This window comes from Oncorhynchus keta, chromosome 22 (assembly GCF_023373465.1).
Source record: "Oncorhynchus keta strain PuntledgeMale-10-30-2019 chromosome 22, Oket_V2, whole genome shotgun sequence".
In the NCBI taxonomy this organism is placed as follows: domain Eukaryota; kingdom Metazoa; phylum Chordata; class Actinopteri; order Salmoniformes; family Salmonidae; genus Oncorhynchus; species Oncorhynchus keta.
Window position 1 is genome coordinate 11782084 of NC_068442.1, and position 15479 is coordinate 11797562.

Consider the following 15479-nt stretch of genomic DNA (forward strand, 5'->3'; position numbering starts at 1 on the left):
AAGGAGAAGGACAGGCTACAACGACCAAGAGCCAACAGGTAGGCTGCTACTTAATATTCTGAATGGAGTTGTTGTTATTTGTAACTGTAGGATGAGAAAGGTCATGCACTGCAGCCTCAATTGGCATAGCTATGTAACGTTAGCTAGCTTAACTAGCTTCTCCCGGTTTGATGCAGTCAAGACAGGTAATCATATTTGATGATAAATAAACTAGCTATGAAAGCTAAACTACTATAGCGCGAGTCTGCTTGATTGGTCGCTGTCTCTCGTCTCTCCCTCCCTGTTCCCCATGTCACTCGCTCACAATACGGCCTCTCCCCCGTCTGCCAGAGCGGCACCTCTCTCTCCCTCCTCTCCCCCTTTATCAGCTCTGGTTAATTTAGTAGGTTAAAAAAATGACTTTTCTGCTGTTTCCCTCACTCGGATCGGGTCTGGATCCGACCAGGTCTTTACAGAATGGATCTAGTTGTCATCGGGTCTGTTCAGAAAGGGTCTCTATATAAAATAAATGAATTCATGCATATTGTTTCTGGGTGGGAAAGCCCCAGAACCATTTCAGAACGAGTCCAACTTTCTGGACCCGTGAAGTCCTCTAATCTCTCTCTCTCTCTCTCTCTCTCTCTCTCTCTCTCTCTCTCTCTCTCTCTCTCTCTCTCTCTCTCTCTCTCTCTCTCTCTCTCTCTCTCTCTCTCTCTCTCTCTCTCTCTCTCTCTCTCTCTCTCTCTCTCTCTCTCTCTCGAAGGGGCTGAAAAAATCCCTGCCACCCATATCCACTTCCTATTCAGTATCAACTCATTATAGAGGTGCAATATCCTGTTTTCACACATACTGTATTTATTGTTAGTGTTGACCCCCTAATCTCCCGGTGACATCAGACGCGGAACAGATGTGTATTGCCGCTCTGGCAGCCACCAAGGTAATTATGAATGGAGCCTGCATCACACAAGGCCCGGAAATGACTTGTGAATGACTGAGTTCAATAACACACACCACCACGGTGCATATCTCCGAATGACACCATCCACCACCATAATCGAGCGAATCACATCCCCCAATGCACCACTGACCCTCTCCATACCCACAAACCCCTGCCGGGATCTGAACCTAGGACCTCTGACTGGACAGCGCAGACGTACACAGATTTGCAGATGTTATCACAGGTGCAGCAAAATGCTTATGTTTCTAGCTCCAACAGTGCAGTAATAATATCTAGCAATACAATAACCAATAACCAAAAAGCAAAAAAATCTAATAAATAAACATACATACCTGGGCTGTTTTAGATACAAATGTGTGCTGGGGCTGGTTCAGCCACTGCATTTTACATTATGATCTGTTCTTTCAAAATCATCTCAAGGTTAGCTAGCCTGTAAGTCTGACAGCGCTCTCCTCATCCCATAATTTACATCCAGAGGAGAAAGGAGTCCATTGTCTATCTTTGCCTGAGATCCAGGCACACGGCCCCGAGCTCTGAACTCCCCACTTTTCTCTAAATCAATAGCCCTTTCTTACCTAAAACATCTACTTCTCACTCCTTATCAAATCAAATCAAATGTAATTGGTCCATACACATATTTAGCAGATGTTATTGCGGGTGTAGCGAATTGCTTGTGTTCCTAGCTCCAACAGTGCAGTAGTATCTAGAAATTCACAACAATACATACACACATCTAAAAGTAAAAGACTGGAATTAAGAAATATAAAGATATTAAATCGAGCAATGTCGGACTGGCATTGACTAAAATACAGTAGAATATAATACTCATTCATATGTATATATTGTAAGGCACAAAGTAAACGTTGTTTAAACATTATTAAAGTGACTAGTGTTCCATTATTTAAGTGACTAGTGTTCCATTATTGAAGTAGCCAGTGATTCAGTGAGTTTTACCCTGCCTGCCATTTTTCTTTTAGATACTGTTTTTCACCCAGTGTATGCTGTGACAAATGTACATTTCAGAGATTGTGTCTAGTGGTTTCTGTTAAACCAATTAGTGTCAGCTAACGGTCACCCCAGCACAAGTTTTTTTTATGCATGTGATGTCAGAATGCATTCACTGTTCCAAAATGTGATAGGCTTTACTGAGCCAGACAAACTTCTCTCTTCGATGAGAGCCCAAGCACATCCCGTGTTTCCCCAGATCAAGTACGCAGACATTTGCGCAGTCTTGCACAAACTTTTTCCCCCTGGCACATTTTCTGGCCGGTGCTCGCATTGCCTTCATTGTTGTTCTCCTTACAAATAATAACTTTGGACATGTGTGCGTTGCTATCAAAGTAAGTGCCTTATTTTCTGTATATAGTGTTGTCGTTTCTACTGTAGCATACAGTATGAATGGAGCATAATGTATTTACAGTTTTATTCACATTTTCAAGTACTGGTGACAAATCATGCATTCTGATTATTGCATCTATTGTAATGGACACCTATGATGTTGTCACGACTTCCTCCGAAGTCGGTTCCTGTCCTTGTTCGGGCTGCGTTCGGCGGTCGATGTCGCCGGTCTTCTAGCCATCGCAGATCCACCTTTCATTTTCCATTTTTTTTTGTCTTGTCTCGTCTTCCTGCACACCTGGTTTACATCTCCTACTATTAACATGTGTATTTAACCCTCTGTTCCCTCCATGTCTGTGTGGGGTATTGTTTATTGTCAAGGTTTATTGTCAAGGTTGGCACGCTTCCGGCTGGTCTGCTACCGGTTTTGTTTTACCAGTGCTTTGTGGCAGCCGGTACTTTTGCTGCATCACTTGTTCTGTGGGCATTTGTTTTGTGACGCGGTTGCGTTCTGTATTATGATTGCCTAAGTAAAGTGCTTTGTCCATTCATCTCTGATCTCCTGCGCCTGACTTCCATGCACCAGCTACACCAACCATTGACAGATGTGTGTAAAATAGTTTTTTGAAGTTTGTATGATGAGCTAAGCTATTTGCTATCTATGTTTTGCACCATGTTTGTTGACATTATACAATGCATTCTGGGTGTCATGTAAACGTCTGTCAGACCAAACATGTTAAAACAAAATGAGGTACGCTGCAGGGACCACTGTAGAATGATCACACTTGATGATCACACTTGTTTGTTGGTATGTGTCAAAGGTTTAAGAAGTAACTTTTCTCTTAAATACCTGCAAAAATGTTATTTAAACACATTACTCAGCTCACCATAGTTTTGTTCAACATGTACAGTAAGATCATAGATACATTTAGGGTTAAATGCTGAATACTCTAGCTTCTCCTTAATACATTATTTTTCTAATAAAATGTCATTAGAACTGGCATAAAGTTGAAGTCAGAAGTTTACATATACTTAGGTTGGAGTCATTAAAACTCATTTTTCGACCATCACACAATTTCTTGTTAACAAACTGTAGTTTTTGCAAGTCGGTTAGGACATCTACTTTGTGTATGACACAAGTCATTTTTCCAACAATTGTTTACAGACAGATTATTTCACTTATAATTCACTTAATCACAATTCCAGTGGATCAGAAGTTCACAAACACTAAGTTGACTGTGCCTTTAAACAGCTTGGAAAATTCTAGAAAATGATGTCATGGCTTTAGAAGCTTCTGATAGGCTAATTGACATAATTTTAGTCAATTGGAGGTGTACCTGTGGATGTATTTCAAGGCCTACCTTAAAACTCAGTGCCTCCTTGCTTGACATCATGGGGAAATCAAGATGCTGGAAGGAAACGGGTATTTATTTATCTTGATTGTCCTGGATAGTCCTGACCCAACAAATTAATGGGACTTGAACAATCTCTGGTAAAGCACTGGAAATGAGGAGAGACCAACAGGAAGGGCCTGGTCCATCTTTAAACCTGTTGAGTGTAGGGGGCAGTATTTTGATGTTTGGATTAAAAATGTACCCAAATGAAACGGCCTATTTCTCAGGCCCAGAATCTAGAATATGCATATAACTGTCAGATTAGGATAGAAAACACGCTAAAGTTTCCAAAACGGTCAAAATATTGTCTGTGAGTATAACATAACTGATATTGCAGGCGAAAATCCAACCAGGAAGTGGCTTCTATTTTGAAAGCTCCATGTTCCATTGCATTCCTTCGCTCCATTTTAAAAAAATGGCGAGAAAGATCACATCACGTCAGGGGGATGGCTGGTTGCCAGCAGCGTTTTGCATGTGCAACAGCCATTTTCTCTCTCTCTGCTATTGAAGAAGCTACTGTCCGGTTGAAATATTATCGATTATATATTTTAAAAACAACCTGAGGATTGATTATAATAAACGTTTGACATGTTTCTACAAACTTTACGGATACTATTTGGAATTTTCGTCTGCCCTGTCATGACCGCTCGAGCCTGTGGATTTCTGAACATAACGCACCAACCAAATGGAGGTATTTTGGATATAAAAATAATCTTTATGGAACAAAAGGAACATTTATTGTGTAACTGGGAGTCTCGTGAGTGCAAACATCTGAAGATCATCAAAGGTAAGCGATAATGTAATGTTTTGTCTGCTGAGAGAGATGTCCTTACATAAACACTTGGTATGCTTTCGCCGAAAAGCTTTTTTGAAATCTAACATGCCAGGTGGATTAAGCTGTGTTTTGCTATATTGCACTTGTGATTTCATGAAAATGTAATGTTTTTAGCAATTTAATTTGATTTTTTTCGCTCTGCAATTCAGCGGATGTTGACGAAAATGATCCTGCTAACGGGATGGGTGCACCAAGTTAACCACTCCAGAGGGCTCATCCCCATCCCAGGACCGTTGAACACATTCATGTCCCTCCCTCAGGGGCCAGACGCTGGGTTGCTGCCTGGAAGAGAGTGGCATAAGCCTGGGGAAAGGGGGGCCATCTTCACCATCCTGGGGCCCGATCTGTCACTGCTCACTGTGTGCACCACACGACCCCTTCCCTGTCAACTCTGGAACCCTGTGGAGTGAACTACCCGCAGCACACAAACCAGCCTTTCTCTTAGTCAAACATGGGCCAACCACGTGACCTTGGTCAATATCATCTGAGTGCACAGAGGCACAGAATGAGGCACAAAAGGCAGCACGGTCTGGAGTAAGAGGATTCACATCAGATCAGCCACTCCACAGAGATTCCTCAGGGCTAATGGGTTTCAGACACTGGTTAGTTAGCTCGAGCCATTTGCAACCTTTGTTGCTGAAATTGATTAGGGTTCAATATGGAGTGCCTGTTAAGAATTAGTCCGGGGATTTGGTAAAAGATCTTAACACACAGGGCGGTCATGACATGGGTTTCAATCAGAAAGCTATTGCCACAGGATGATGGGGCACCTTGAGAAAGTCAATGTTATCCTCACACAAGCCTGCACACATGCACAAGCCATTGATTAACTGCATACAGACTCTCGGGCTACTTGCGAAGCTGAAGAAGGATAAGAAAGAAGAGGAAGATAATAACAATGATGAAGAACAACTTACCGTGAGGGCGAGGAGTTTGCCGTAGGTCAGGTGTGCTGGGATGTGATCTGGCTTGGCTCTCAGGGACTCTTTGTACCAGTGCTCGGCATCGGTCAGCTTGTTCAGTCTCATGTAGGCCTCTCCTGCGAGGGGAAGTGAGGGGTTGGGTCAAGGGTCAGAAGTTAAGGAGCAACACGTCTTCCCATTGTCTCACACTTTCAATGACAGCTAGGGCAGTCATCTAGAAAGGCCCGCCATGACTCCAGTGCACTTTGAAACCCGATACCAAACTCTGGTTTTATTAGCTAATGGAGCTATTACTAGGACTATGTTCAGGGACACACCCATTACAACATTGCTCAGTGACAATCCTGTAAAAATAATAATCGAACCTAAAGGTGGATTTTCAGATCCCCCCCATGTGTTTGTTAGATGGAGTTCTGTGGGAGGCCTAATATACTTCAGGCCTAACGTACTTTGCTAAGACTGGCCTGAGCTGATCGGATGACATAACGCTGATGACATGAGTAGAAACACCCTCCCTGATCCTTCAGACATCATCTGATACCTCATGCAGCCCCTCACACGTGTTATAAGAACGCTGACGACACAGTTGGGTAAATGGGGAAAGCACAAGCCAAAACAATGTTTTAAATGTAATTATCTCAGGAATAAAACAGGGACAGGGGATGTGACAGTGATAGGCTTCACATGAACTTGTAACATGGTTCGTTTTTCAATCCACACCCATGTCTCGGCGAGGAGTGCCAATTACGGGATGTGTAATCTAAACTCGAGGACTAAAGCTAGATAATACACGGGGGATTATGGCTAATCATTTCCATTGATAAGAAACTGGAGAGAAAAAAACAGGTGGCCAGGGGTGGACTGGAACAAAAATCCATCCCTGGCATTTTAGCCACACCAGCCCACAACACTGCACGTGTGTTATGTGTGTCAGGACACCTGAGTGACTAAACAAAATCAAATGGGGTACCCCTGGAGGTTGAGGCCCCTGGGCATGTAATCTCGCCATGATAACTACAATATGTAGATAGTTACCTAATTTACCCAGCTTGCTAACATGGCCAGTAGTTGACCAACTTGACATTTCTGGAAGGTTAAAAATAGCTCTCTAGGGTCTGTCAGTGAATGACATAAGAGGAAAACTGCCCATATTGAAATTGAACTTTGTGCATTGTACTGTTACTATTGTACTATTCTCAACAGCAGTAAGTTAAAAGCCTGACTGCGGAAGGGACCCGTAGTCAGTATTAACCCCGTTCTGTGTCCAGATCCGGAGCGTTGTCCACCAGTTGAGTATGGCTGCAGTACACTATAGTACAGCAATTCTCAACTGTTACTGTACCAGCGAATGGTGAAACAAAGTCCTCCTGCTTTTTTAACCAGCTCATGTTTAAAACCAGAACAACATGTAAAAGCACCACTGGAGATACAACTCACCACTATAACTTTGCCACTGTTGTCACTCTGTTGTGCAGTCTGTCTCTGCATCTTATCTGCTGTCACTCTGTCTGTCACTCTGTCCGTCCTGTCTGTCACTCTGTCTGTCCTGTCTGTCACTCTGTCCGTCCTGTCTGTCTGTCACTCTGTCCGTCCTGTCTGTCACTCTGTCCATCCTGTCTGTCACTCTGTCCATCCTGTCTGTCTGTCACCCTGTCCGTCTGTGCTTCTCCTTGTTCTCCTCTGTTGTGCAGTCTGTCTCTGCATCTTCTCTGCTGTCACTCTCTGTCACTCTGTCTGTCCTGTCTGTCTGTCACTCTGTCCGTCCTGTCTGTCTGTCACTCTGTCCGTCCTGTCTGTCTGTCACCCTGTCCGTCTGTGCTTCTCCTTGTTCTCCTCTGTTGTGCAGTCTGTCACTGCATCTTCTCTGCTGTCACTCTGTCCGTCCTGTCTGTCACTCTGTCCGTCCTGTCTGTCTGTCACTCTGTCCGTCCTGTCTGTGTCACTCTGTCCTTCCTGTCTGTCTGTCACTCTGTCCGTCTGTCACTCTGTCCGTCCTGTCTGTCTGTCACTCTGTCCGTCCTGTCTGTCTGTCACTCTGTCCATCATGTCTGTCACTCTGTCAGTCCTGTCTGTCTGTCACTCTGTCAGTCCTGTCTGCCTGTCACTCTGTCCGTCCTGTCTGCCTGTCACTCTGTCCGTCCTGTCTGCCTGTCACTCTGTCCGTCCTGTCTGCCTGTCACTCTGTTCGTCCTGTCTGCCTGTCACTCTGTTCGTCCTGTCTGTCTGTCACTCTGTCCGTCCTGTCTGTCACTCTGTCCGTCCTGTCTGTCACTCTGTCCGTCCTGTCTGCCTGTCACTCTGTCCGTCCTGTCTGCCTGTCACTCTGTCCGTCCTGTCTGTCTGTCACTCTGTCCGTCCTGTCTGTCTGTCCATCCTGTCTGTCTGTCACTCTGTCCGTCCTGTCTGTCACTCTGTCCTGTCTGTTACTCTGTCCATCCTGTCTGTCTGTCACTCTGTCACTCTGTCCATCCTGTCTGTCACTCTGTCCGTCTGTGCTTCTCCTTGTTCTCCTCTGTTGTGCAGTCTGTCTCTGCATCTTCTCTGCTGTCACTCTGTCTGTCCTGTCTGTCTGTCACTCTGTCCGTCCTGTCTGTCTGTCACTCTGTCCATCATGTCTGTCACTCTGTCCGTCCTGTCTGTCTGTCACTCTGTCCATCCTGTCTGTCTGTCACTCTGTCTGTCCTGTCTGTCACTCTGTCCTGTCTGTCACTCTGTCCGTCCTGTCTGTCTGTCACTCTGTCCGTCCTGTCTGTCTGTCACTGTCTGTCACTCTGTCCGTCCTGTCTGTCACTCTGTCCGTCCTGTCTGTCTGTCTGTCACTGTCCGTCTGTGCTTCTCCTTGTTCTCCTCTGTTGTGCAGTCTGTCTCTGCATCTTCTCTGCTGTCACTCTGTCTGTCACTCTGTCCGTCCTGTCTGTCTGTCACTCTGTCCATCTGTGCTTCTCCTTGTTCTCCTCTGTTGTCACTGTCTGTCTGTCACCTCTAAGTGTTAATTGCTACTACATAGAGAGCCAGCATATTAAGGAACATCTGTGTCTCTCTTTTCTTCCTACTTCTAATGCACTCACCTCTAAGCTGTCTCTGCTAAGCCTAGCATCCTTTCCCATAGTACTGTGCTGGGCACAGCAACATCCTAGTTGTGAATGAATAAACATATTTATTAGATAAAGAAGAACAATTACTGCCTAATAGATGACCATTGGCTCATAATACCTTATGAAAGCCTAACTACACTGAACAAAAATATAAACGCAATATGAAACAATTTCAAAGATTTCACTGAGTTACAGTTCATATAAGGAAATCAGTCAATTGAAATAAATGCAATATGCCCTAATCTACGGATCTCACATGACTGGGAATACAGATATGCATCTGCTGGTCACAGAAACCTTAAAAAAGAAGGTAGGGGTGTGGATCAGAAAACCAGTCTGTATCTGGTGTGACCACCATTTGCCTCATGTAGCGCAACACATCTCCTTCGCATAGAGTTGATCAGGCTGTTGATTGTGGCCTGTGGAATGTTGTCCCAGTCCTCTTCAATGACTGTACGAAGTTGCTGGATATTGGTGGGAACTGGAACAGGCTGTCGTACACGTCGATCCAGAGCATCCCAAACATGTTCAGCTTCCAGGAATTGTGTACAGATCCTGGCGACATGGGGCCGTGCATTATCATGCTGAAACATGAGGTGATTGCAGTGGATGAATGGCATGACAATGGGCCTCAGCATCTCGTCATGGTATCTATGTGCGTTCAAATTGCCATCGATAAAATGCAATTGTGTTCGTGGTTCATAGCTTTTACCTGCCCATACCATAACCCCATGGGGCACTCTGTTCACAATGTTGACATCAGCAAACTGCTCGCCCACACAACGCCATACACGCTGTCTGCCATCTGAAACCGGGATTCATCTGTGAAGAGCACACTTCTCCGGCGTGCCAGTGGCCATCGAAAGTGAGCCTTTGTCCACTGAAGTCGGTTACAATGTCGAACTGCAGTGCAAGGCCAAAATGAATATATAATAATAGAATAATATTAAATAATTACAATTATTTGGCAACAGCTCTGGTGTCACGCCCTGACCATAGAGAGCTGTTTATTCTCTGTTGGTTGGGGAGTGATCGTGACTAGGGTGGGTCATCTAGGTGATTAATGGTTTATGTTGACGTGGTATGGTTCCCAATCAGAGACAGCTGTTTATCGTTGTCTCTGATTGGGGATCATATTTAGGCAGCCATTTCCTCATTGTGCTTTGTGGGATCTTGTCTACAGTTAGTTGCCTGTGTGCACACCAGTAGTGTCACATTTTGTTTGTGCTTGTTTGTTTTGTTTGGCAAGTTTCTATTAAATATTAAAATATGTGGAACTCTACACACGCTGTGCCTTGGTCCAATCATTATAACGATCGTGACATCTGGTGAACTTTTCTGCAGTCATTGTGCCAATTGCATGCTCCCTCAACTTCGTGGCATTGTGTTGTGTGACGACAACTTAACATTTTAGAGTGGCATTTAACTGTCTCCAGTATAAGGTGCACCTGCGTAATGATCATGCTGTTTAATCATCTTCTTGATATGCCACACCTGTCAGGTGGATGAATTACATGAAAAAACATAATTTCACTTTGACATTATGTGGTTTAAATCTCAATTTAATACATGTTAAATGCAGGCTGTAACACAACAAAATGAGGAAAAAGTCTGCGGGTTTGAATACTTTCTGAAGGCACTGTATATAATATAGAGCCAAAATATAAATAAACTGGCAGTACATGTGTCTAGCATCACTAGGACCAGAAGACCAGGGACCACACTGCCTGTGCTGGGCCCAGCAACATCCTAGGGTAACATTTTATTTCAAGGGTCCATAATTAACACTTTATAAGGTATTTACAAACTCTTTGCACACCATTTATTAACTATTACTCCCACATTTGTCAATGTAAGTTAGCTAGTTATTCACACATGCACACAGTACATATATTTCCTTGAACATCCTGTTTTGTGTGCTTGTTCTTTTACCAGGTACTGCAGGAATGTCTACCAATGGCATGGCAAGCTTTTTGTGATATTAAACTGGTTACTCAAAACACTTTTATAAAGTATTTAGAAAGTATAAATAGCACTCACTTTAGATTGGGGAATGCAAAAATAATTTTCTAATGATTAATGTGGGAGAAATTATAAATAAATGCTAAACACAATTTATAAATGCCTTTTATAAATGGTTTATTATGGATCCTTAAAATATATGCCTTATAGATGACCATTGTCTTATTTACTACCTTATAACAGTGTAACTACATATTTAAGCAGTAAGGCACGAGGGGGTGTGGTATATGGCCAATATACCATGGCTAAGAGCTGTTCTTCACACGATGCAACGCGGAGTACCTGGATACAGCCCTTAGCCATAGTATACAAACCCCTGAGGTGCCTTATTGCTATTAGAAACTGGTTACCAACATAATTAGAACAGTAAAAATACATGTTTTGTCATACCCGTGGTATACGGTCGGATATACCTAGGCTGTCAGTCAATCAGCATTCAGTGCTCGAACCACCCAGTTTATAATTAAAATTAGAGAATGTAATGTGTTACCCCCTGCCCACTTAGCTAAGTGTTTAAATATTAGGCTACATATAATTCAATAGAAGAAAATAGGGAGTGAGAAGGAGAGAGAGAGAGAGAGACTGCCAGTTCCTTAATGTTTTGGCTGTATAATACTGCTAACAAGTGACCGGCCTTTCAGCGAACGAAATAGGCGGGACTTTCCAGCCTCCAAAGGCGGTAGCTATGTAATGCAATCCGAAAGCGGAGTCACTCGTTACTACGAGATCAATAACCCACTCGCTGAGCTGAAGAGACTGAGATTCAGAAGCAAATAAACATTTACCCTCTGTGGATAGACCAAGTACCCCAGGGGGTCTTAGTACCCCTGGTTGGGAACCACTGCACTACATGACCAAAAGTATGTGGACACCTGCTCGAACAGCTTCTGGAGTGTTTCCACTGCTTCAGAGTCCAATGACAGCGAGCTTTACACCACTCCAGCCGACACTTGGCATTGCGCACGGGGATGTTAGGCTTGTGTGCAACTGCACGGTCATGGAAACACATTTTATGAAGCTCCCGACTAACAGTTCTTGTGCTGACGTTGCTTCCAGAGACAGTTTGGAACTCGATAGTGAGTGTTGCAACCGAGGATAGACCATTTTTACACGCTACGTGCTTCAGGACTCGTCAGTTCGTTTTGTGAGCTTGTGCGGCTGATCCGTTGTTGCTCCTAGATGTTTCCACTTCATAATAACATCACTTACAGTTGACCGGGGCAGCTACAGCAGGGCAGAAATTTGACCAACTGACTTGTTGGAACGTTGAAAGTCACTGAGCTCTTCAGTACGGGCCACTCTACTTCCAATGTTTGTCTATGGAGATTACATGGCTGTGTGCTCGATTTTATACACCTTTTAGCAACAGATGTGGCTGAAATAGCCAAATCTACTAATTTGAAGGTGTGTCCACATACTTTTGTATATATATCACATTTTGTGGTCGATTTCGCCCACCCCAATTAAAGATGATCCGGCCTTTCTGGCATTTACCAGAATTGCCATCCGGCCAATCCGCCCATGCAGGTGGCTGGTGAGGAATGCTAACCTGCTCACCTCTGAGACGATCAACAGACATCTCTGTGTTCTCCATTAGCCTGTAATGTACCCTTTAATACAGGATACTCAAGCATGTAAATGTTATCAAATATAAGACCCCATTTTAAGTTTTGCTCATGATAAGGATCAGAGTTTGGGAAGTCTTTTGTAAGCCAGCATATAAAGTATCCAAAGAAATTATGTTAGAAGAGATATCTTTAAAACTGTTCTCCATCAGCACAAACTTTTTTTCCTTTCAGATCAGATGTGAGATATTGTATGAAATAGTTGGGTTACAGAATCCCCAGACTTAATAAATGTCCTTATCAGCAGCTAATATAATACTGTATCTTGACTGTTATGATTATGATACGGGCAATATGAATAGCTTAATTTATATACATATTTGTCAGACATGGTGTAATGTAGAGCTGGTAACAGCAACCGACTTTGTGCCTTTCTAGCCAAATATCAGCTTCAGATGGAGCTCTGTGAGGGAGCACAGACACGGACATAAAATTTGAAGTGAAACAAATCTCAAGGACTTGAAAACCACATATAGTGGAACATTCCATTGCACCTTTGAGAGGAGGGGGGGGTGGCAGATTAAGACCCAACTTTGACCCAGACAGCCATGTAAACTGCCAAAATTTGCCAGAAATATGGGAAAACGCTGTACCACCCAACCTCCCACAGCTCTTACAGCTTTCAAACTGTTAGAGATGATTTGGTCAACAATTGGACATAATCTCAGCACCTCTGTCAAGCTGAATTGGACTCCACTGGTAAATGTACTGTATTAGGGGGGCTTGTTGGAATTCAGCAAGAGAGTGAAAGGGAGAGACCTAGAAGAAGAAAAAGAGAGAGGGAGAGAAATAGAGAGTGAGAGAACGATAGAAAGGAACAACATGGGGGAGCCACAGAGGGAGCAAAGGCAGATTGAGACTTCTCAGCAGGGCTGAGAATGGCCATTGAGTGACAAGGGTGTGAGTGGAATTGGGGGTCACTTGAAATGAAATATTATTGTTTTTTGCAATCAAAAGTCACAACTCAGTCTGCAGCTGCTTTCACATGACTGTAACTTGAGGAGCGCGGTTATTATTGCAGTGGAAAGCAAATTAACTGCGTTAACGCACAGTGGAAACCTCAACATTGGGGCCTCAATGGGTGCGTTGAGCTGCTGCCACACACCCCGACTTTGATGCCGGTTTACGTATCTTAGAAAAAAAACAGATGAAGATTTATAAGACGTTGTGAAAACAGAGCACCTTTAAAAAGAACAACCCTAGGCAGAGTCTACCCTCCGAAACCATGCTAATTTGTCATGGTTACTGTAAGTCTAGCTCAGCTGACGAGCTCAAGACCTTGGCCACAAGCAATACAATTCAATCCTGAGACCCTTCAGGTGGAATAAAGTTCAACAAACAGCCAACAGCTGACACAATGGTTGCAAATGTACCCCCACACATTAACTTGCATTCCAATCTACCAATCTTCTATTCCATTTTAATATTATTTTTTTCTCACAAAAAAAAACAACAGCTTCTGTGTTTGGTTCGAGAGAAAGAGAATTGCCGCTTACCCATCATGTTATAGAGGCTCTGAGGTGCAAATTGTCTCGGCATTTTCCGTATTGCTTCTTTATACACCGTGAGGGCCTCCTATGAATTAATAAAACAAAAAGAACCATCCATTAGGCACGAGGGCCCAACCAGGCCGGGGCCACAAGTCATTTCTCTACTGCAGTCAATGGAATGGTATCAACCACATGGAAACTACGTGTTTGATACCACTCCATTGACTCCATTCCAGACATTATTATGAGCCTTCCTCCTCTCAGCAGCCTCCACTGGTGTGTGTTTCTGTGTGTATGTTTGGTGTGTGTGTGTCCCTGTGAGTGTGTATGCGTGTGTGCACCCTCCATCTGCCCCTCTATCCTACCTCCTGGTGCCCCTGCTCATGGAGCAGCTTGCCCAGGTTGTATAGACAGCTGGTAACGGAGCTCTTGTGGGCGTGGGGGTCTTTCAGGTTCTCGTCGGGGATATCGGCGCAGGTCAGGAAGGTCCTCTTGGCTTCATCCAGTCTCCCCTGGTTCATCAGGACGATCCCTGTGTTCAAGTAGGCTGCTGCAGGGGGGAACGAGAGATCAAATACACGATCAACATGCAGGCAGAGAGTAATTAGGCTCTATGGGGCTGAAACTAGTCATTATCAAGCGTCTTTCGGAAATAAATTGGCCACCCACTGTGGATCAATTGGCTGCCACATCCATGGGGTGCCAATACATGTTCAAGACTCAGAGGGGATGGAATGTGAATGGGAGTCTGCGGGGTGGAACTGGCTCTACTAATAATGTATGTGTGCTTCTACATGCCATGATGAAACGTAGACTACACTAGTGTCCTACCTAGCCCCTCTCCTCAGTTCTCTCTGTCCTTTGTCCATCCAAAGTGAACAGGCCAAGTTCCAAATTCTACTCAACAATCCAATTCTAGGAATAAATTGCATATATTCCCTTGGCTAGAGTGTTGGTGAAGACTGTTTCCATTAAGGATGTGTGCCTGGAAGGGATATGAGAAGAGTGTGAATAGAACTGTCTATCACTAGAGCTTTTCAATCGTCATGGAGATGGCACTTTGGAATCGTTACTTGACCAGATTCCAAGTTGTACCAGCTGTCAGTTAAACGCAGTGAAGAATGGTAAGACCTTGACAAATGACATCTATTATCTGACTTGCTCTCATTCCTTCACTTCCATCACCACGACCACCGCTTTAGGTAACTCATTCATTTAGCTATCGCCAGTAAAAGATGGGGTAATTGCATGAGGACTATGATCATCATCTTGATTATATTCATCATTATTAATTACACTTTGGGAGACAATGGAAGGGAAATCAAGGACTCCACTGTTTATCTGTCATCGGTTGATAGGAAAAAGAATGGGGAATAATAATTTAGCAATGTAGCAGGCCTGCCTGTGCCCTCCCTCACCCTCAGTCCCATTGGCAGTTGCCTGGACATTGGCACTGTGCAATACCAAGAGCTGGAAATTGTTAACAAAAAGAGGAGCTGTACTTACAAGCCAGAGTTGGCCTACTCCCAATGGCCAGTTTATAGTAGTGGAGCGCCTCAGAGAACTTGTTGTTTTCTTGTAGCAGCAAACCGCTATAACAGAGAGAAGTAACAGAGAAAGTTAGGCACTCTCACGTCTACAAATCTCAACAGAAGTGACTAATTAACGTCCAATGTGTCTGATAAGACTGAATAATATAAGACAACAAGGTAATACAGCTTCCCAGTAATTACTAGATAAATATAATTGGAAACAGTGCCATGAAATAAAATGCTACTGTACCTAATCTCTACATCTGTTCTAAACAATCTAAAAGTGGA

At 43.7% G+C, this 15479-nt stretch overlaps 1 protein-coding gene across 1 annotated transcript in view; it reads right to left on the reverse strand.

Moving 5' to 3' along the window:
• The window catches only part of tmtc2b (transmembrane O-mannosyltransferase targeting cadherins 2b), a 175485-nt gene that overhangs the window by 35665 nt on the left and 124341 nt on the right, over window positions 1–15479 (reverse strand). Inside the window, exons 5-8 of the mRNA XM_035798252.1 lie at window positions 15166–15251; window positions 14025–14209; window positions 13666–13744; window positions 5422–5543 (exon numbers count right to left, since the gene is read on the reverse strand). Of these exons, the coding sequence (XP_035654145.1) occupies window positions 5422–5543; window positions 13666–13744; window positions 14025–14209; window positions 15166–15251 (472 nt within the window). The remainder of the gene's footprint in view (window positions 1–5421; window positions 5544–13665; window positions 13745–14024; window positions 14210–15165; window positions 15252–15479) is intronic.